This window comes from Hirundo rustica, chromosome 6 (genome assembly GCF_015227805.2).
Source record: "Hirundo rustica isolate bHirRus1 chromosome 6, bHirRus1.pri.v3, whole genome shotgun sequence".
NCBI classification, from domain to species: Eukaryota; Metazoa; Chordata; class Aves; order Passeriformes; family Hirundinidae; genus Hirundo; species Hirundo rustica.
Genome location: NC_053455.1, coordinates 48,668,796 through 48,691,768, shown reverse-complemented (window position 1 = coordinate 48,691,768; position 22,973 = coordinate 48,668,796). Strand labels below are relative to the sequence as shown.

The following is a 22,973-nucleotide window of genomic DNA, read 5'->3' as shown; positions in this document are numbered from 1 at the left end:
TGCAATGTGGTTTGCTTTCTAGGGTTTTCTGTTTGGTTTTCTTTTGTTTTGTTTTTTTCCTTGTATGGGGAAAAGAAATGGGGGAATGGTGACTTCAGAGTAGGTTTTATTAGTAAAAAATAGAAAGAAATGGGTGTAGAGGTGAGTGCCTTTAAATCATATCATTAAAGTAGATTTTTTAGAACGACACTGCCTTCCTGGCACACTTTCTGCTTTCCTTTGTAGCAATCAAACTGTATTTCATATACACATGATGAAAGATACTGAGACTTGTCAGACTTTATTTTTCCTTGTTTCTGGTTTGATGTTGCATCTCTTTACTGTTTCTAATGCACTTGCAAATTTTTTCTTAAATATCTTCTCTGCTCTTCCTAAACTCTAAGTCATCTGCTTACTTAGTATGCCTTTTTCAGCATCTTATTTATGCTGCCTGACAAAGGCAGGCAGTCACTCTTAGAAGCCTTTTCTTGATCTCTCAGGATTCTGCACAGGTATTGTTCTTGTGCTCATCTGTCTCTATTTAAAAGAAGAAAGAAAAAGCTCCTTCTGTTGTATACTGTCATCTTTCACCTTTCATCACATTCCTCACAGAGAACAATGCCTGCAACAGTCTCCATACTTGTTCCCCCCTGTATTTTAGGCTTGTGTCTTTTTATTTCAATTATTTAGAAGCTATAATCCTTCCAGCTCATTCCCTCTGCATGGATAATGCCCTTCCTTACTTTTGTTAAGCTCCAAATGGAGCTGTGCTTCTGTGTTGGTTTTTGGTGCCTCAGCATACGTGCACTGGTGGTTCACCTGTAGTAACAGAACATCTCTTTGTCACGGTGGCTTATCTGTTGTCCTGCTGCAGTCTGTTACACAGCTGTGCTGTCTCCCTACAGTTAAAAATTGTCAGCCACTGGCTCCAGTTTTTCAAGTCAACTTGGAATTCTTCTGTTTCGTTTTTTTGACACTGATACCCTGGTCCTGTCCTGTCTTACAGTCTTTCTCCTGCTCATAACATTTTTTGCTCTTCTTTTCCCTGTTCCTTGCTTTTCTTTGCCTTCCGGTTCCCATTCCCTGCTTTTCTTATCTAGAATAGTTTTCTTTTTATGTACACAAAAATAAATGGTCTGTTTTCCTTTCAAATCCAGTTTCTCCTTTTAAGTCATTTCCATATTACCGCCTCCTTTATTGTTGTAGTACATTTGCTGCATGTCAACACTTTCTGCTTTGTAAACTTTTCCTCCTTCCTTCCTTCCTGTGAGTTTTAAGTACATTTGGGTTGTTCAGATACGACCAGATCATTATCATCTCTTACACAAAGCACTTGTGCCATATATAAGTTGTGGCTTTGGAAAACTGAGCAGTCAGATGATTGAAAGTAGCTACAAAGCTAGATAATGTAGCTGGTTTTGTCTAGTGTATTTTCCTATGTGCTTGCCTGTCCCATTCCTTTAGCTGCCTTTATTTTACCTTGCTGAGGCTGTGCTTGAATTGAGAAGTAGCTGACAGGGTAATGCAGAGTGCTGGTTTGAATAATGAGCAAAAGAGCTGCTCTGTGTGCGAGAGATGCGTGGCCTTCAAGATCCTTTGTCTTCTGAGTTACAGTGGAAGGCCCTGTCAGCAGCAAATTCATTTCCAGAACCGGCTCTGGAGGGAGGTAGTTTGGGTTAGGGTTGCTTATTGAACTCCAGCTAGCTCTGGGTTTACATTCTGATATTGTTGCTTTTTCTCATTCAGTAACATAGAATAGGAAGTAAAGAGAAGATTCAGCTTTAGGTCCCATAATTGGACTATTCCATTGAAGATGTTTCAGAAAGGCTTTCTACCTTCTCCATGGGAAAGGACATCAGATTTAGTGCCTGCTGCCTGCCTCGATACCACTGCTGGCAGCCAGAGTTCTTGGGGAGTCAGATGAGATCTTGATCTGCCTGTTCCTGCATGGCTGCCTTAGCAGTTGGGAAACTTCCCAAAAAGTGGACTGGAAAAGTAAGGAGATAAAGACTTGATTGCTATTTGAACCACCTAGGAATGTATCTTGCCTAGTGTGTTTAAGCACTGAAGACTAACAGAAATTCAGTGTTTCCTTCAGGATCTGTTTTGAAAAAAAAACCAAACAAAACCAAAAATGGCTAAAATAAATGGCATGAAGATTTTGGGCTTATGTCGGCATCCTCTGGGACACCAGTTTAACTGGATGGGCAGACACAGTGGGGTTTGTGTAGGAAAGTCATAAAACCAGTATTAACTCAGACGTACTTTCTTCTCTGTTTTAGCTCTATGTTCTTGCAAATTTTAGGTGCAATTTTTAATTCTGAGAAAGTGTTGCAATAAGTGAGCGGCAGTAACAAAAAGCCATATATTGATCTTTATTAGCAAAAGAGAAATTGATGGGAGTCTCACTCAGCTCGTTCGTATCCATTGGAACGGTATCTCAAACTGAAATTAAAGGCTTGGAGTAGTTTAAACTCCTTGCACAGAAAAAGTGAATGTGAAAGACTCGAAAGATATAAAAAAATTTAAATCCTACCAATTTTCAGATGAACTTAAGTCTGCTTATGTTTACTGTAAAGAATCTATGGTTACTGTAAAGAATCTGCTTACAACCAGAAGAATTCTTGTCTCTGTAGCCCTGGTAGTGATCTTCAGTACTTGTGTTTACTGCTAAATTTATTTTTAAATAAGATGCAATTCCTCCTTATCTTTGCCAGTTCAAGTCTCTCTGGTCTTTATTGCCTGGCCAATGCACTTCGCTACCTTTCTAAGATATTAATATAGGATGTTAATATAGGGAAATAGAGCATGAATGGAAACCTGGCCGGGATGGGGTGATAAATGGCACAGGGGCTAAGGCAGATCAGTGGTAGTGGTTGGCTGACCCAGTGTCACAGTCTGGGCTCTGCAGGAAGAGCAGGCTCAGGCTTTAAAGCTCAGCCTGAGGCAGCGTGGATGTCGGCTCTCCAATCACACTCAGCCTGGGGCTGGACCCTGATCTTACAGGGGCCAGCGAAGGCCAGAGATGAGGAGCTGTAACTGGAAGGGACTTCTGGTCTCTGTGCTGGGGTCCTCTGGGAGTAGGCTGTCAGATGCTTTGCATGAGGCTGAGGGTAGCTGAAGGCAGTGTAGAGCTCACATGCTGGCTTCCTCAGCAAGGGCAGTGCTGTGTGTTCAAGTGGGAGAAGATGGATTATGTTGCAGTCTGGATCTGAAATACTGCCTTGATGCTTGGGGCTTGCTTAAGCATTTTGTGTATATGGCCAACAGAGATACACCCTCAAGTGTAACCTAAAAATAGCAGTATTTGTCTCAAAATCCTCCAACAAATGACTCAGATCCAGGAACCCCTCAAACTGTATTTATTTTTTTTTTTTGCCTGAGAGCAATAATCAACACTGAAAGATCCTTAGAAGATAACTTTGTGATCTCTGTGACTCAGTTTTTACAGGATAAACAGTTATATGCAGTAAATATGATTTAAGTGTTTACAGAAATGAGGAAAAGATAATGAAGTTTATTAGAAAATATAACAAGTGTTTTGGTTGATCATTAAAACTTGGCAGAAATGGTTGCAGTGGTCAACCTAAGTGTGTCTTGAGCTATATATAAGAGGTGACAAGGAAGGAAGGAGGGAGATGGAAAAGATTTTTAAAGTACATTTTAAATAGCAGGTTTGTTATTTTATCATGGCTTTCCTCCAGAATGCAGAGGAAAGGAAGTGATGCTGCCTGCAAACTACTCTAGCCATGTTCAAATATCAAGCAGTTAAAAGAAGAATACAAACCTTTAGAAAACTTAAGATAAAAACATGCTGGTTTTTTGCCTGCCCCTCAATAAAAAGGAGTAGCATGCAATTTACTACCAGAGGCAGTTAAATTTTAATTTAAGAGCAAGAATGCTGATTTTGTATTCTGTGTAAACATATCCCTTAGCCTGTATTTAGTCCCCGATCAGTGCAATTTAATTCACATCAGTGTTACTTGGAAGTTCAGGCAGATGAGAGAGAACAGTTAAAGTTAGCCAGATGTGCTGGGTAAGGTATACCGCAAGGAAGAACTCTGAAAGGTCTCTGACTCATCTGGGCATTTTGATCTAATCCTGGGTTGCAGTGGGAATGATAGTGACCACTGACCGTAAAGCAGTTTTGGTGAGGAACAGAAAAACAGCCTGGATTTAGTGCAGATTATCAAGGGCAAAGCTTCATGATAAGGAACTTTAAATTAGTTGCACCTGTTCTTTTTCACTAGGGGCAAAATGCTTCAGTTGTCTTAGCTCTTGGTTACTTGATGTATACTGAACTTGGCATGGGTACATATTTTATAACACATAAACCTCTTCTTTAGCACAGTAACTAAGAAACATTTTACAGTGCATCAGTGATGGTTCAGGATGTTGTGTTGTATACCTGTATTTTTCTTTACTAGACTGCAGCAGGTTTCTGTGACTGCTGTTTGTGTATAAGAAACTATATTAAGAATGGTAAGGGGACAAGCAAAGTGGAAATTCATTGAATAAATTCAGCTTTCTAAGAATGCTGTTTTACAATGGAAAAAAAGCAAGAAGTGCAATGTAAACCTGAAGTTCTTAGCTGTTTGACTGCTTGTTCTCATTCCCAAATACACTTCCTTTTGCCAAAGGGGAAGTTGTTTAACTACCTAATGAAGGTGTTTCTACTTTTACATAGTCAGGTTAACATACGGACTTCTTGCCCAGTGTTAAATTGTTGAATAATTACCTGCTGGTGGTGCAGAACCTAGAAGAAATCAACACATTCATTACATTTTTATCACCTTAGGAGAAAGGGCAAGGCTCCTAAGGAGAAACTCAGACTTGCTGCAGAACAAGCAGCCTGCCTTCCTCCCTCCTCAGAGCTGGAGAAGGTGGCAGTTTATTGTTAAAATGGTTTAATAGGGCTGGAAGTCACATAGAGCCTCTGGCTGAGGGGAGTAGGTGGTGGTTTGATTTCTTGTTTGTGTGAACCTTGACCTACAGGATGCAGTGTTAACAGCACAAAAATAGATTAAAAATTATGGGGTACCAAGCAGTTGGGGGCAAGGGGAAACCCAGTAAATATGGTGACTGTTGGACCTTTTTGATGTAGCTTGAGTTTTTGTGTAGCATTTTTGTACATGCTGGTGATACCTAGTTAATTCAGAAATGTGTAGCCAGTTTCTCTGTTGAAGCGTTTTCTTCTATGCCAATTTGATTTTTAACTGTTTATTTTCTCTTTTTCCCTTTGTGCAGAAAGAGTCCAGCCAACCTGCTGAATGCAAACAACAGTAATAAGGAAATACCACTTGGAAGTGATATTTGAACAACTTGTAACAAATAGTTGGATACCTGACCTGCAGTACAGGATATTCTATCGCTGCAGCACAATCTTATTAACAATGCTTAAAAATAATTTGTTTTAAAATGCATGATTTTCACTAACTTTATTGCTTAACATGTACAGTGGCAACTTCAATGCATTTGGGAAATATGAGGTTTAAATAAAGCACACTCTACAGCCGTTGGTACACTGTAGCTAAGTATGTCAGTAGGCCTTTAGAGCCTTTTGCCCTATGCATAGGGGAATAGTCCAGACTACCATGTGAGGATTATCCATTTTCTTGCTCAACATTGAAAATTGTGGAATAGCAATGTGCTGAGAAGCTAAAGTAAATGGATTACATGTATGGTAGCTGAAACAGATAGAGCAATATGACTTTTTTGCTAGTTCCCTCCCCCCTTTTTTAATGTTTCTCGCAACCTAAAAATTGAACTAGTGCTTGAGCAGCTTTAAATGTCATATTTATTATCTCAGTACAACCAGTTGAGTTGAAGTAATTTTACTTCATTGAAGAGGGTGTCATATTTGAGACTTAGTTGTTCATGTTACTATTTATTTATTCATGTTTGTAAGTACTTTGACAGAATTAGTGCTTTTTAATAGTTTTTAATATACTTGAAAAATCTTCTTCCTCTTTTGCATACAATATGGGTACTTGTAAAACAGGTAATTCAAAGTGGTCTCAATGTAGTAGTCTAGACAGAAGAAACAAACTTGCATCAAAATGACAACTCTTCTGGATGAAGATCAAAATGCAAAGGCCAAACTGTTGCTTTTGGTGAAAGTGGGTTGCAGCCAAAGAACCAGACAATTTCCAGTAGTCTTACTGCTTAGTGTCCAGCATGAAAGGACCTTTCACTATGAACACGGAAATTTATCAAAATGAATCAGTTCAATAAATCTGAAGTTTGGGTGTCTTACTTGCAACACTGAAATTATTCCATTCCACAATTTGTTTTATTTAAAGTTCTGAAGTCTTCAAAGCTGCCTTTTGTTGTTGTGTGGCACTTAAGGTACACGTTTCGAGTTTCAGCATCCATTACCAACCTCTGGCAGCAGTTGAATCAGCTGTATCAACACTGTGACCAGGCATGTAGAGTGCTCCAGCCTTACCTTACACATTTGTAACTTAATACGGTGTTTTCAATTTGTACAGAATAGATAGACTATTCTATTAAAGTTGTGAAACATGATTGGTGGTGCCTGTCTGGTCCCTAATGTTTCCTAGGAGAAATGAGCATCCTGCTGTGAATGGTGGAGTGTTAAACACAGCACCTTCCAGCTGTTTGGCCTTACAGCTCCTGACTCAACATCTGCCTTAGCCAAAAGCCAAAACAGGAGTCCTTGTAAATATAGCAGTGTACAGTTCTTTGATGTAAATCAGAACAAACTTGCTCAATTTGCAAGCTAACAGTCTGGAACCTTTTGTAGGAGTTGGGGTTTTTAGGGAAGCAGCATCATTACAAGATTCCACATGCTCTGTGCACTTTGGTCATGGACTGAATGAGGTGCTGGGGGACAAACTGGTTTATGAATGTTAAGGTACTCCCACATTTGACCTTGCAGTCAGAAAATACAACACTAATGCTCAGGTGGCATAGTGTGAATGCAGGAATGAGGAAAGAAGGCAGGAACAGGGATAGGTTCTGGGCTTGCTTTTAAAAAAATAGATTTTGTAACCTCTTAGTCTGACTGCAGTGCGCTCTGGCAGGAATGGAGAGCAGTATGAAGGCATTTCTGACAAGGACAGGAATAAAAAATGGAGCTTGCCCATGTGCAAACTGGCTCAGCACAGTGCCAGGGACATGAAATATTTTATCTGGTTTATTTATATTGGAAACTGTATAATAGTTCCCCATCCTCAAGCAGTACTTCCCACTACATGGTTAAACGGGAGTGATGCTGCCTGGAGATAAACATCTGCAAATTACCACACCAAAGTAATTTATGTGCATGAATCCTGAAAGGCTGACTTTAATTTCGAGAAAACGGGAAATTCCAGAACATGTGAAGCAAATGTGCCAGCATCAAGAAAGCAAGAAAGCCAAATGAGATGGGTGGGTAGCAAAGCGGCCTAGCAAGATGTTTGTCCTAAGGAAAGCGATGGGAAAGCTGAGCTGAGATTCGTTCAAGCAGAGTTAATGCTGGTTGACGCAGCCTAATAGAAACCAGATCTTGTCAAAACCCAGTCGTGCTCTTCCCATTGCAGATCTCACTGATAATGGCAGAGATGAGCAGTTCTTAGACTTCTCTGTTTTCACTTACAGACTTTGTCTACAGGAAACAAACTGCTACCTGTACAGCTCATTCCTCTAACAGAGTATGAAGAACTGGCAAGGTGGTAGGCAGAATGTCATGACCAGATAAATCCAGGCTGTGTGGTAAATCCAGGATGGAGTGTGAGTGTGCAAAACCTCACAAGTTATTGTTTGAATTGCTATCTCAGCACCCTGATAAAAACCCTGAAGTTTAGTCCATGGGAACACACTTTGGTGATGCAGCCTTCATGTTGGTGGCTTCTCATTTGAGGGAGGAAAAAACTCCAGTTCTGGTCCTGAAAGCTGAAGCAGCTGGAAGCACTCCAAGAGAAATTCATCTGGCATGTTGCCTGCTTGGGATGCCTGGGTTGTCTAGGAAGAGAGCCTTGAAGGTACTGCCCTGCTGCCCTATCTGATACAGAAACAATGGCAAATGCTCTGCTGCCAGCTGAAATTCGGGGACAGCCTCTGGTTTCTCAGAAGTCCCAGCACAGCATCAGGATACCTTCCTGGAAATTTGGTATTTGGGATAACAGATCTTTCAGTTCAATTTCGGTATGTTCAGTTAGTTGGGGTTTGCTATTTGGTTAGGATCTGTGGTACCTGGAAAAATTAAAATGGTCTCTGTGTGTTTCCACTCTCCTCATTAAACAAGCTTTTCCTGTTTTAAAATAAAGGAGACTCGGAATAGATTCATGCTCAGTTAAATGCTGCCTTGCTGGCAGTTCCTTAAGCAAATGAGCTCTTGCTGGGAAGCCAGCTCAGCACAGCACAGTCCAGAGCGCCATGCTGCACTGGGACATATAAGAAGAGGTCAGACTAGTTCAGCACGAGGAAATCACTTGCTCCCTGCGAGTTCAGCGATGTGCAGGTGAGTTCAAGATGTGAGACATGGCCCAGCTGCCTGACGTTGCATTGAGGCTGTATTGCCTTTCATTGCGATGAGGCTGCCCCTTCCCCTGGGGCAGCCTCATCCTCATGAACTTGTACTTGAAATGTGCACCTTCTGAAGCATCTTTGCTCCAGCCCTATTGGAAACAATTCTAGCGCAGGGAACATCCTTTCCAGTTGAGCTGACAGGAGAGAGGGACCATTTTTAGAGGACATATACTCACAGGACAAGGGGGCTTCAAACTGAAAGACAGCAAGTTTAGATTAGATATTAGGAAGAAATTCTTTTTTATGAGGATGGTGTGGCTCTGGTACAGGTTGCCCAGAGAAATTGTGGATGTCCCATCCCGTCCCTCACAGTGTTCAAGACCTGGTTGGATGGAGCTCTGAATAACCCGGTCTAGTGGAAGGTGTCCCTGCTCAAGGGGATTGGAACGTGATGATCTTTAAGGTCTCTTCCCACCCAAATCGTTCTATGACAAATGGCAACATATAAAAAAAAGAGTGCCGTGTTCCTGCTTCTTCGTTCTCTGCCTCTTCCCAAGGATAAATACCTGTATTATTCCCCAACAAAATGCACAGGGTATTGATTTTATGTCAATACTTGTTCAGGACTCCTCCCCTGAAGCTGAAGTCTTCAGTTTTTACCTTTGCTGTCCACATTTTTCACTACAAATTGGTGTGCAAATTCTCTTGCAGTAGCTGTGACCTGGGCATGGAAGACCCTTCATCTTCCCTTTCCCAAATGGTTTATAGTCATCCCACTAATAGCAGGAAGAATTTTTTTTTCCCCATTTGCTCGTATTGATGTTCTAAACACCACCACCCTCTCAGAGGCCTGGGCTATGAATCCTAAACAATAGATGACCTAAGTCACTCTGGTTTGACAAGCATCCAAGAAAAAGAAAAGGGAAAAAAAAAAAATTAAAAATCCAAGCCTGTGCACTGTTAATGAGGCATCATGTGAATGAAGACTGAGCAGTTTGTCAAGTGCCAGCTTTTGTTTCCAGACTGGCTTTCCTCTCTGCTGGTTCACCTAGCCATTACACAAGCAAAAAACACTCGCTCCACCCAGCAGCGCTTGCCTCTTGCACAAGCTGCCTTACCTTCCAGATTTTACCGTGGGAATTTGGACACCACATTGGGATGCCAGAGCAGGTTAATACAACCCAGTGAGCCTGTGCTGCAGTTGCCAGCTCTGCTCCATTCGGCCTCCTGGCTTTTATGAGCCTTGCTGGTAACACACCCCCCACTGCCTCCCTCCCAGCAAAGTTTCCTTTCCCAAAAAAGCATCACCAGTGATGATGTGGCCTCTTGCTGGCTTGCCCCCGCCTCCCTGCCTGCCCCCAGCATCTGTAAGGTGGACATAACCCATACTAAACCCATCCCAGCTTGAGAAAAAGGGCTGAAGAGAAGGGAAACACTAGGGAAAGGAATTTACTCATCACTCATCGCAACCCAAAGTGTGGGAAAAAAAAAAATCTTAATTTGCCCCTGTTTGGGACAGAAACCAAACAACAAAAGATGGTCTATCATTGATACAAGTTTTTGCACTGTATAAATATTCCTTGTGAGCTGTTAAATTGATTCTTTTAACAAAGTAAATTCACTCTGGTTTTTGAGTCCACCTTTTAGGGATGAATGAGAACTTGCTTAGGTGTTTATAGCATTAATGTCTATTTGATCAACTCTATTAAGGTCGCGCTTAGGAGGAGGTTGGGATTTTTTTTTTTTTTTTTTTTTTTTTTTTAATATTGTTTTTTACTTAACCCAATTATCTGGTCTTCCTTCTTCCTTTTCATGCTCCTGACTTAAGGCACATTCCAGACTCTTTGATTTGCCCGAACAGAAAGAGCATGAGAGAATGAAGGTTGGGTGAAAAATGAGTACTGGAGCTCCTACTAAAGCCAACTGCTGAAGCTGGCGATGGGATAAAACTTGTTAGGGGAGTTACAGTACTTGCTGTAGAGGTCATGCAGAACTCCTGCACACAAGTGAATAGTTCAAGGCGTTTTTGAGGCAGAGAAAAAACAATTAAGATATAACTGCTGCTGACATTCCCCTGAGCCGTTTCATCTCTTACCGCTTCAAAAAATCAGGGAAAAACAAATTATGTACTTTCAATCTGAGATTTATATAGGCTGAATTGTTGCTTAGCCTATGAAAAGATCAAAAAGGAGATCTTTGAAGACAGATTGCCTACAAAGAACAGTGAACTGTTATTACACACAAAAAAAAAAAAAAAAAAAAAAAGGGTTAGTAAGCACAGTTCAGGTCAAAACGTAGGCAAGTGCGTGTGTGCAATAAAGTGTTTGCAAGGGCTGCTTGCTCAGGCGTTTCAAAGCTGGGCAGCATGAGGGAAAATCAGGGAGCTGGCATCTGGAGCAGCAACACCACAGCATTCCACGTGTGTTCCGCTCTGCACTCGGTGGAGCTGCTTTGGCTGGGAACTCCTGCGGTCAAAGAGATGGCCTGGCTGGTTTGGGGATCTCCTGGCCAAAGAGAAGAGGGGATGGATCCCTCTTTCACTCCACCTCCAGCTTCATCTTGTGCCTTTTGGGGAGCAGGTGTTTCAGTCCTTTTCCTCCAGCGAGGCCAAAGAGGCTGCCAATAAATACCCTGGGACCAAACCCCTAGGAACTGTCTGCTGTTATGGCTGAGGAGAGCAAACGAGCGGCACTCTACACATTCACCCCACCTCACAGTGTGAGGTCAGCACCGTTCCCAAATCCAAGCAGGGGTGAGGATCACTCAATGTGGGTGCTTTGCCCTGGAAAAGAGCCACCCGTGACTTTGAAGCACCTCTGGGAGATGGAGACCGAAATGCAGAGCTGCAGTAGTCATCCAGCTCCAGCAAACCCCTGGCACAACCTGGCACAAGGAATGCTGCCCCCCAGTCTTGCTCTCCCCTGAGCATCCTTCCTCCACGCCCGGCCTCATCTGCGGACGCAGAGCAGGAGGAGGCAGGAGAGGAGGCAGCCCGGCCTCCCTTTCCCACCGCAGCCTCTCGGCACCCAGCCCGACCAGTGCGCGGGCTTTGCTGGGTGCGAGCAGCCCGCCGGCTCCATCTCACTGCGGGTCCCATTTCAAAGACAGCCCTGATGAAGACGTTGGGGGAAGGCAGCGCAAACACGCACCGTAATTGCGGTGCGCGCTTTCTCATCTCCGCGGCAAGTTGCAAAATGTGCCGCCTCCTCCCTTGTCAGCCGGGCTTTAATTGGCTTTAATGAACAGGCAATTACATGATTTCAATTTTTAATTAAAGTGGCTGTTGGTGTAGGGGAGGGGGACCGACTCCCTTCGAGCTTGTCAGTGGCACAAAGGGAGATAGCTGAGTACGGCGCAGTAGGGTTTTGGCGGCCTCCTCCCTCATCCCCCTGGTCTGGGAGGGCTTAATGGGGGCGCTGGGCTAAAAGCCAGATGCCTCCCAGCCACGCTGGTGGCAATTGTAGATCTTGCCCCGGCACCCCCAGGCAAGCTGCAATCAGCTGCAATCAGCCTTTTTTTTTTTTTTTTTTTTTTTTCTCTCTCTCTCTCTATCTCTCTCTCTCACTTTTCTTTTTTTTTTTTCTTTTTTTTTCTTTTTTTTTTTTTTTTTCTTTTTCTTTTCCAGAGCAAGCAGATTAAAAGGGCAGCAAATAGCTGAAAACAAAACAAAAGAACCCAAACCAACCTAACCTCAAAAAGCCCTGCGAAGCCAAACCAAGCCCTCCCCACACAGTGCAGCAGCCAAAAACACCTCCTGGATAAAGTACTGGGTTCTTGTTGGCAGGAGGAGCCGCTGGGTGGGATGAGTGTCTGAAAGCTAAAATACAGCCACAACTGGGATTTTATATATTTTATTTTATTTTATTTTATTTTATTTTATTTTATTTTATTTTATTTTATTTTATTTTATTTTATTTTATTTTATTTTATTTTATACCAAGCAGTAGGCAGCTGCCCTGTGATAGAAACACCTTCGCTATGATGATCCCACACAGTGAGCACCAAGGTGGGACTGACCCACCCAGCTCAGGTGTTAATTTTTCCTGTAGACACCACCTTGTCTGGCTGTGCTAAAGCATGACTGGAGAGGAAAAAAATGGAGGCACGTGGTAGAAATCTCCCTTGGGAAGCAGTGATAATTGCAGGGCCCGAGCTGCTGGCTGTCTCTGTGTTTTATTGCTCTCCCTGGCAGCCAGGAAGCCGGAGCTTTGGCCTTGACTTGGTTTCATGTGCTGGGATGTCCTTCCTCATCGTGTTTCAATAAAACATAATCGCTTTACAACTTCCCCTCGACAGAGATAAAAAATCATTAAGAAAAGCTGGCGGCTCGGCGGCGGCACTGCGCCTTCGGCGTTCCCTCCGCCCCAGCCGCCACTGCCGGGCTTGCCCTTGGCTTACGGGGCCAGGTGGCCCCGGGACCACCGAGCTGCTGGATGGGCATGGCCGGGATGCCCGCGGGCACCGGTGCCCGCCGAACAGCAGCCGCAGGCAGGAAGGTGGCCAGTGGCACTATGGCCCGTGCCACTTCGCAGCGTGCAGCTCCGGGGAGGACAAGGGCGGAAGAAAAGGGAAGAAAAGGGAAAGAGGGCAAGGTCCAAGGTCTTTGTGAGCAACGATCAGTCCACCTGCTCATCAAATATAGCTGGAGCTGGCTGGCGGCTGCTGCGTGGGCAGGCTGAGTCACCCCTGCTGCCGGCCAGCCGCCCCAGCCCCACGCCAGATGGGAGAACGAGGCCGCCTTTAACCAGGGAGAGATGAAACCTGCCTTTTTAAACATCGAGGTGGGAGCTGGGACAATCAGCACTGAGCCAGCAGCCTCCTCCCTTTGAAGGTCGGGGCTGAGATTCCGGTGCAGGCTCCCTGCCAGCCCCCTACAAGTACAAACCTCCTCCCTGCCTTCCCACTTCCTTTGCCCTGGGGTCCCAGATGCTCGACAAAAGCTCATTGCCCTTGCTACCCGCAGCAGTCATCGATCACAGCACGGTTTGTGGAGGAGACTGCTTTACAGTGACCACAACCGGTTATCTCCCAGAGAAAGGCAGTCTGCTCCCACAGGAATAGCTGCTTCTCCATCCCAGTACCCAGCTTTCTCACAAGATGAAGGCCTTATCCCCCCTTTCTTCCCTCATTACTGCTGGATGAGAAATCTTGATCCAAGATGACATGCAGGAACTGCTTGTGGAGAATGAAAACTGCCTTCCTGCAGTTCAGGCTGGGGAGCAGGGTGACCTTCCCTTGAGGCAGCCTCATCCTCATCCCCAACCCCATCCTCATCTGTGAGCAGTCATCACTGTTGCAGCCTGGCTTCACACCATGAGAGGAGCAGCAGAAGCAGTGAGTGAGGCACCAAGGGATGATAAGTGGTGGAATGGCTGTGACTAAAGGGGATTTCTGGCTGCAGGTGTAGTTGTGCTTCTCCTGCCCCTGGTCAACACTCAGAGAGTTTTCCCATGGAGGAGGCAACCGGCCCTTGACAGGCAAGTGAAACAGGAGCAGCCATGAGTCACCAAAGATAAAGGTCAAGCTCCTTATCAGCCATGGGAGAGGCTGTGGGCTGGGCTGGGTGCAAAGAAATGTGCTCAGAGACCAGCCAGAGCCAAAAATCCCAGTGCCATGGACACCTCTGCCCAAGGGACCATCCCAGGGAGTGCTGGTTTTCTTCTTCCATTGCCCATTTCCCAGCAGCATCCCGTGGTGATGATGGGTTTCAGGGGTGCCATGGGCCAAGTGGCACCGACAGGGTGGCTAAATGGGTGGTTAAATGATCTGTGGGTGCTGAAGCACCCACACGGCTCCCACAGGGCGCTTGTCTGTTGCCACGTGTTGCTGAAGTGCCACAGATAAGTTCTGTCCCTCACGGCAGGAAGAAAGGAGGTGTACTTACTGAAATCAAACATTTTTCCTTCTGCTCTCACATAGCTTCTCACTTCAAGGTCCCATGAGGAAAGTTAAGGGTGGAGATGTGACTGTGGGAGTCCGAAAAGGCTTTTAGAAAGGTCTTGGCAATGAAAGGGGGCTGGCAGTGTCTGTCGGAAACTCCAGCCTCGTTTTCCAGTATTTGGGCCAAACGTGTGATTTGCTATTTGTGTCCTTTGGTTACTGCTTTTGCAAACAGGCATAGTCATGGACATGCATCTCCCTTCTGGAGTGCCCTGCCCAGCCCATGGCCTCTCCGGCCACTCAAAATGGCTTTTATGCAGCTACGAATCCCGCAGTTCTGACCAGGGGTTTTCCAATTATGGGAAACGTATCCGGTTCCATGCCTGACTCCTGCTCCAGCAAGGCTGGAAGAATGACTTAGTCATCTTGGCTGCCTGCCAAGCCATTCAACTCCTTTTGCTCCATTTGGAGGTTATTTCCAGGCTCCAAAGGCCAGCAGGACTCTGCAGTTCAGATGTCCAATAGCCAATAAATGGATTGAGGAAACAAGGAATTTAAAGCAGTTTATCCCTGCTGTAGCAACCCTGGTTACAACACCTCCAAAGAAGCTCAGATAAACCCATCCTGGGTGATAAATGCTAGTCAGTGCCACCTGTCCTTGATCAAAGGAAGGACCCCTCTTCTAAAGGACACCTCTAATTTGGGATTAAAAGCTAAGATTTTGCGATGTATGTCCCAGCCAGCTCTCAGCAATTACCCCACAGGAAAGGGGTTTCTGTGTTTTAAGCTATCACAGTATTATCAGTGTTAGGGAGGTCCTGAGCTTTCAGATCCATGCAAATAACTTCCTCCCCACCCCTGCAGCTGTACCAAAGGCTGGGATAGAGCCCCATTGAGCTGACAGAGGATGTGTAAAGGGGAAAGTATGGGAGCCAGGTTCCAGGGGAAACCCCTGGGGAAGGGGAACAAAACTGCCCCAGATAAAGCAGTAGGATGCCCTTGGCTGAGCATAATATCTCTGTCCTGCTCCCCCCTGATCCTCTGTGTCATGGGTGCATCCCTCTGGCTCATCATTCCAGGGCTTTAACCTGGGCTGCCCTGCCTCCAGGGAAATCTATTTTTCGCTCATCCTGGGGGAGCAGAGCCTGGCCAAGGTTTTGTGCCAAGAACCCTCATTTCCTGCTCTTAACTGCTTCCCTGCTTTATCACAAACTTCCTCACTTCATCTTTTTTTCCACTCGTAAAGGCTCAGTCACTGGGCTCTCTCACCGCCCAGAGCCACCAGGCTGCCAGGCTCAAACCCATCTCCTGAAACACTGGCTTTTTCCTCCCTCCGCAAAACACACGGAGGTTTCCTCAAGCCCATTGCTCCCTGCCACCAAATTGTAGTTTCTCGAACAGAGCAGAAAAAAAAAAAAAAAAAAAAAAAAAAAAAAAAAAAAAAAAAAAAAAAAATCTAATCCTCAGTTTTTTATGGCTTAAGATTTCCCTTTCACACCTCCTGGCTCAGCTGAGCAGCACAGGGACCACCAGGAGGAGAATAACAGCATCACTGATGCTTGCCCAGGCCCAGCTCTCTGCCTGGTGGGACATGCTCAGAGCTACTCATTGCAAATATTTGCCCAGGTGGGGTCAGGTGTTTCAGCAGGAGATGGACTGAGTAACTGGCAAGAAAGAAGTACGTTTGACTTTTACATTTTAGCCCCATTGGTAAATATTAACTCGAGCAGCAAGTGGACTCTTTTTATCCCCCACTGCACAAGGCAAAGAACAGGTACAAATTGGGAGGCACGTGGAGTTTATAAACACCGACATCCACACCTCAGGACTGCTGAACTCACCCCAAACCCTTCATTTGGTGGTAGGAGTGGAGAGACAAATCAGTGATGGGTGAGATCTAGGAAAACCAATCAGAACTGGAAAAATATACATTGCCAATTTCCATTCTTTATTTTATCCAATGTTTGGGGGATTTTTTTCTCCCCCATGGTGTTCAGATGCCACTGAAGGACCTGAAGCTGGTGCCTAGAGATTTCCTGCATTTTAATCCACCTATGAGACACCTGTTTCCCTGCAACCTTCCTGAGCACAGCCAACCAGGCAACAGAGCATCCTCAGCTCCCACTGGCTGCACCAACAGAAACCTGGCCATGGGCACAGGTATGGTGGGGGAGCAGCAGGGTAATGGTAGCAGGTGAAGATCACAGCAGTGGAAACACTGGCAAGGAGGTAAAAGCCTCAGGAGAGGACAGAGAGGAAAAAATCCTAAACCTTCATCTAAGTGCTTCCCTTCACACCTGCCACAGTGCAGTGTCCTGGCTTCAGAAAGAAAAACTGGCAGCCAAAGCACAATGCGAAACACAATATCAGCTCTACCACCTGGCCTGCCACACAGCCCCCCAGCTGTCCAGGAGGGAAAGGATGCTCTTTCCCCTCCAGCTGCTTCCCACAGCCTGGCCCTGGCCACTTCTGGGAATGATGCACTGGAGGAGTTTCTTTTTGATGTCTTCCTAGCCCTTGTGGAGACAGGAAACATTCCAAAGCTGAACAGTACCATGACCTTATATTCCCCCCAACTCCCTGAAGTTTGCTGATGTTGTGGTTAGGCAGTCCTGCTATCCTTTTCCGTGTTTACTCTAAAAGTTTATACACTCAAAATAAAACCGGCCAAATCAGAATGCGGGGCAGGAGGATGCGCCAAGCAGGGAGCTCAGTCTTGTGCTGCCAGGACAGCCAAGTGAGGACATGGGTCACGCTGACGCCAGTGTGACACAGGACATCCCGGCACTTGTCAGTGCTGAACCTGCCACAGCCTCCACACACGGAAAGAGACGGGACAAAGATGGGTAAAAGCCACTTCCTGGATCTTAGCAGATTTCAAAAGGACAGGTAATGTGGAGCAGTGACCTTCAGTATGCAATGTCAGCATATTTCTGCAAAGCCTGGCCCTTCACAATCTCTGGTAAAAGCACAGCGGGGTAAGAAAAGGCTGGCTGGCAGCAGGCAGGCAATGTCAGGCTGAATGGCATGAGCTGAAATCACCAGGGACTTCCTATGCAAAGACCTCATCAGTGTCAGCCCAGGCTGAGGTCTCAGATGTTTATTATTGCTGCTGAAAATAAAGATATTCCAAATATTTGTCCCAACAGATTTAGTTGAGAAGTTGAATGCTTCAGCGGGGAATGTCTTGTCATTTTAAAACTGTGAACTGTAGCCTAAACCATCTCCTGAGCTCCCTGGACATGGGAAAATGTTGACAGCATTCAGAGGGGTCAGTAAATAATCTCATAGTTCAGGGCAGCACTTGGCAAGCCACCGGCGGGGCTTTCCATTCCCTTGGCAGAAGGGAAGTACTGAGTCACCATGGTCCCACGGTGGTCCTGCAATGGGGTTCTGTCCTCCCCACTGACACCTCAGGGTATTAATGAATCTCCTCATGATGCTCAGCAAGCTGCTTTGTGAAGACAGTTGAGGGAACAGGCTGTATCAAGGTCTACCAGCATCTAAACGCTAGTCCTGGACCAAACCCAAACTGTGGGGCCAACACCTTCCTCACCTGCATGAAGATGCATCCAGGCTACTCCAAACCGGGTGAAGCCACACAGGCATCTTGCAGCAACTTTTTACCTGTTGTATGTCCGCCAAATGGGCTTGAAATTGGGCCAAGAGGAAGGGGCACCAAAGGCTCAAAAGACCAGATAACACAAGACTTCTTTTACCATTTTTATTTTAATAACCAAACTAAACACCTACACAGCATCCAAGAGTGGGGAACACACAACACACACAGTCATGTCCAGGCTGCTGGGATGAGACAGAGCAAAACAGCCCCTCTTCCCCAAGATTTTAATCCCAAAATGGAACTTAAGTGCCTGGAGTCCTCCTAAGCAGGTTTGATTTGGCACATTCCCACCCTTATTTGGCTGTCTGCTGCAGAGCGCAGCTAAGGACCGGCTGATGGGAAATGACATTTTCTTCCCAGCCCCTCACAACTGCTCCATGACTGTCTGCAGCAGTTTACAACATGTAATGGTAACACACTGACTCAGTGGGATGAGACATTTCAAGCTTCTCAGGAAAAAAGAGTCTTAGTCAGATAAATATTAGTAAATTGAGCAAGCTGGGCTACATGCTATTGCTGATTAATCCATAGCTTGCGTATGGTACGAAAAAAAGATCTCACAGATTGAGCAAAGATGCTTCCTCTGATGCCCTTGTTTAAATTAACCCAAAAGCTCCAGCCTTGCTGTGTATCATTTACTGTAATCACCTGACAAGCAGCCTTGGTGGTCTTCAACCCCCTGGCTGGGACTTTTCCAAGTGAACTGCCCCTAAGAGAAGAGCATCTTCACCTGAGCTTGGCTATTCTAGAGTGATGTACCCGAGCTCCCTCTGTTCATGGGAAGACCTGAACACCCCCAAGGGAGACTGAGCCCCCTCCCAGGACATCTCCATTGTGGGCAGCTGGCCCTGATGAGCTCCACGCCTCTCCAGGAAGTCCTGCCCACACAGGGACTGGCACCCACCTCACCAGTGGAGTTTGGAGGGACCCAATGGCACCAATTTGTCCCAGGACATTTCTCAAGGAAGAGAATAATAAGGAACTATAGTCAAAAACTTTCCAGAGATACTCTGGAAAGGTCTAGAGAAAAACCAAACCAAACCACCCAAACATTTTAAAGAGTATAAAGATGTGAAAAAATGAAATAAAATGGGAAAAACATAAAAAAAGCACTGCTTATCACTGACTTTCCCCAGTAACAACCCACACTTTTAGTTTACAGCTATTTAGGGTTTTTTGAGTTCAAGTTTCTTAGGAGACCCAGTGGTCACTATACCCAGCTCCAGCTAGAAGTGCCAGTGGATACAGCTATGCCCTGATGTAAACATGGAGGACAACAATTTGCAATGCAAGACCATGTGTTTCTCTGTTACTAATCGACTTCAGCTGCCAGGATTACAATGTCACTCCTGTAAACCAGCTTTTCCCCTACAGATGTCATGTTGAAGTCATTATAATAAAAGCAATTTTACAGCCTTCAGTCTCCACTTCCCTCTGCCGCTGAGAAGCCTGCATTAATGCCAGCAAAGTTAGGGGTCCTTCTCCCTGGACAGACCCCTGGGAGAGGAGATGCACATCTCCAGGATTACAGAGGGACAATGGGAATAAACCCAAGACAGCTGCAGAAATGCCAGTACCCTGTAATGGCTAATAGCTGCAGCAGGAGCTCCTGCATCTTTTGGGAGAGGGATGCAATGTTGGGGCCAGCTGGATGCCTTAGTGGAATAAATGCATGGCTAAATCCCACAAAAAGGGCAGCAGATCCTACTGATGTGCACGTGGGGAGAGCTGCCTGTGGAGTTAAATTGAGAAACCCCCCCCCTTTTTTTTGGCATTTTTCCTCAGTGTGATCCCTATGCATCCTCATCCTTGACCTTGAAGCTCCCGGCAGTGCCTGCCTAGCTGCTGTGCTTTGTTACCATGACTCACATAGCTATGGCAACCCAGTGTTGCCAGCAGCAGGGTACATGACACCTCATACTTGGAAATGTTGATCAAATCCCACCTCTGGAACAGGCACCTACTTCAGAGACGTGTCATGGCAGAGCCATCAATGCAGCCTGCAATAGCTGGCGCCACCAGCTCATCAATCGAGGCTGAGTGAGGCCATCCCATCCCACACCCATTAAAAAATCCTTCTACATAACACACACACATGCACGTGTACAAGAGCCCCCCCTCAGCGGCTGAATGCTCGTCCCTTCTCCTGGGAGGGGGATGAAGCCACTCTTCCATGCCAAATGGCCATTCAAGCTTTTAAAAATGCCCCTAGTGGACTGGAAATTGCTTTGGGGAAAAGCAGAGGGTCGTGTCAGCACGCCTGGCAAGTGTGGGAAGAGGGAAAGGGCCATGTGGGACAAGGCTCCTGTGACTGAATGTCAGTCTGCTTCCCATCACCTTCCTCTGGTTCACACTCCCCACTGTGTTATTTCCCCCTCTTTCTAAGAACAGAGACAAATTGCTAAATTTTGAGATTCCTGGAGATGTCCCGTATCTGGGGGCAGGGTAGGGTCAGATAACTTTATATTAAAGGCAGCCATGGTAATTGTGTTTGGGAGCTCACACACTGTCGAGGCATAGTGATTGGCGTGCTGGGTTGCAAGAAAAAAAATCCCTTCTCTTTCTCTCACTGGTAACACAACTAAAGAACTAAACCCAAACTAAAGGGAGTGACAGGTTCCTCCCAGCTGCCAGCCCCAGCTTGGACAGAGACAGCAGCAGCATCTGAGCTGCAATCACCCAAAACTCCCATTAGCTGCAGCTTGGTCGTGGCCCTTAATTATCAAAGCCATCCACTACCCACACATACTCACACCACCCTGTGACACTCGTCCCAAGCTTTGGTGCCAGGGTACGATGCAGGGCTGCATCACATCTCTTTAGCCCTCTCCCCAGGTGCTGAGATGAAACCAGTACCCTGCTGTCAGCTCTTCATCTAAGTTATTAACCCTTATTATTTAAAAAATAGAGCAATATAAATATTTTTTCTTTCCTCAGGCAAAACTAACACTATATAATTGTATCAGCAGTGACCAGCTACCACAGCATGCACTAGGATTAGGGCTGTGCTACTTACTTGTAAATTATTGCCACGTTTCCTGGACCAGATTGCTCTCAGCTCCTTGCAGCTCTCCATTCTTTCCTGAGAAATCTTCCTGTAGGAGATGGCTCATGATTTGGCTCTGCTGTCCATTTTGGATTCAGCTACAGACACCTTTGCTTTCTGTCTCAGTAAATGTAATGTAATTTTAAAATCTACTTTATGGAATTTCTGCGTGGTCAGAATGGCAAAGACCCTATGGTACTTTAATGTACTGGACTTCCTTTTTTATTCTTTTATTCACTTAACTAACCCATATTAGGTAGAAAAGTGGAGGCTTCACACAATGGACTTATGTTCAAAACTAGGGTCCCTGTTCAGCAAGAACCTACCTTTTTTTTTTTTTTTTCCTAGCAGTTTTCTAATTTGGCCAGCATTAAGGCAAATTTACTGAGGTGACAGCTGGTGGAGGCTTTGCATATTTCAAAATGATGGATAAATGCACAAGAAAAATCAACCAGATGAAAGCAAAAGCGGAAAGACAGAGACCAAAGTGGTCTCCTGACCCTGCATCAACAGATACAAGTTTCACTTAAAAGAAAATTCAGGTTCTTTCACTGGAACTTTTGAAGCAAGGTGTGCACAAACATGCCAAGTCCTGCAGCCTTTCCACACCAGGAGTCTTCTTCCAGATGTTCCCTGTATGCTCCTGACTTGCTGCCTGTTTTTGGTTTTTTTTTTTTTTTTTTTTCCCTCTCTTTTTGAAGTGGTGTCCCATTTCCTGTGCACAAAGACCATTCTCTGTTTCATTTTGGGGCCAGATTGAAAATATCCTAATGATTTCTGCTTAATATCCAGCTCTGCTCCTGGTTGGCTCCAGCTCCTTTATTCTTATCCTTTTGGTCAGAAAGTGGTTTTACAGAGCAGACCAGCATCTGCCCGGAAAGTGTAGATGTGCAGCCTAATTGTAAATCAGTCTGGGCTGTTCCCCTTACTGAAACAAAATAAATCACTGAAAAGTGAGGTACAGTGCTGGCTCTCAGAGGAAAGCCTGCAGCTCTTCACATGCCCGGTCACGGCTCCACATATGTTCTGCAGCCTCTGCCCTACCCCACGAGCAGTGATCGCGGCCACGGCCGTCTTCCCAGAGCAATTCCCAGCCCATCCCTTCCTGAAAAGCTCAGTCTAAACCATTCCTGGCTCATTCATCAGCCCCGGGAGCATCACACAGCCCCCACCTCTTTTCTGACCCTCCCCACAGATGTGCAGGCTGCAATGAATTAGCAAAGCGTGGCCCTATACTCTGGCCAGATGAGTGATTTGCAGCGGAAATGGGTTTGGCTCCAGCTCTGATTTGTTCCCGGGAAATGGGCTTCTGACCCCGCCGACATCCCCGGGAACGCTGCCAACCTCTTCAAAGGGGCCAGGCCTTGCTTTGTAAGCTCACCTCTGGGGTTTGGCTTGCAAACACCTGTAGAGGTGCCGGTCATCCAAGGAAGGCGACGGAGAACAGGGCTCAAAGTCCAAAGGGTGATGCTGCACATGGTACATACCTGAGCAAACACTGCTGGAGAAACAGCGTGAGCAAGTTCATTAAGCACAGCCCTGCCCTTGGCTGCGGCATCAATGGCTGGGAAGCTGGATCAGCCCTGTGTCAACTGTCGTAAAGGAATGACAAAATGAAAGGTGTCCAAGAGGAAGGGACCGCAGACTCACACATGCCTCTTAAATATCACCTCCAGCTGCCACAGCCTTTCCTGACTTCCCCATGGTGCTGGGCATTGCCCAGGCTGTAACTGTGGTGCCTTCCCTGGAGGAGGGAATGGGCTAGAGGGGAGAAAATGGGATAAACCCAGTGATTACAGGGGATAAAAGTAAGGGGAAGCAGTGTTAATGTAAAACTGGAGAGGTGGGCTGCCCTTGGGAAAGGATAAAGGAAGGGCTGATGGTGATGGTGCAGAGTAGATGGGACGCAGGGCCTCAAATGAAGCTGGTGGGCTTGGTCAGGCCCTGGCTGAGTCTCCTGGGGTGACCAGGGGC

General features: G+C 45.7%; 1 protein-coding gene across 4 annotated transcripts in view; it reads left to right on the top strand.

Annotated features, from left to right (window-relative positions):
* The window catches only part of NAP1L4 (nucleosome assembly protein 1 like 4), a 28,476-nt gene extending 21,969 nt beyond the window's left edge, over positions 1–6,507 (top strand). For 3 of the 4 annotated variants that reach the window (XM_058421237.1, XM_040068803.2, XM_058421239.1), the window contains one exon: positions 5,227–6,507. Coding sequence is in view for 2 of the 4 variants with exons in the window: in XM_040068803.2 (XP_039924737.1) it covers positions 5,227–5,265 (39 nt within the window). In the remaining 2 variants the exon portion in view is untranslated. The remainder of the gene's footprint in view (positions 1–5,226) is intronic. The other variant, XR_009208018.1, reaches the window with a different exon arrangement.
* Positions 6,508–22,973: the final 16,466 nt, after the last annotated feature.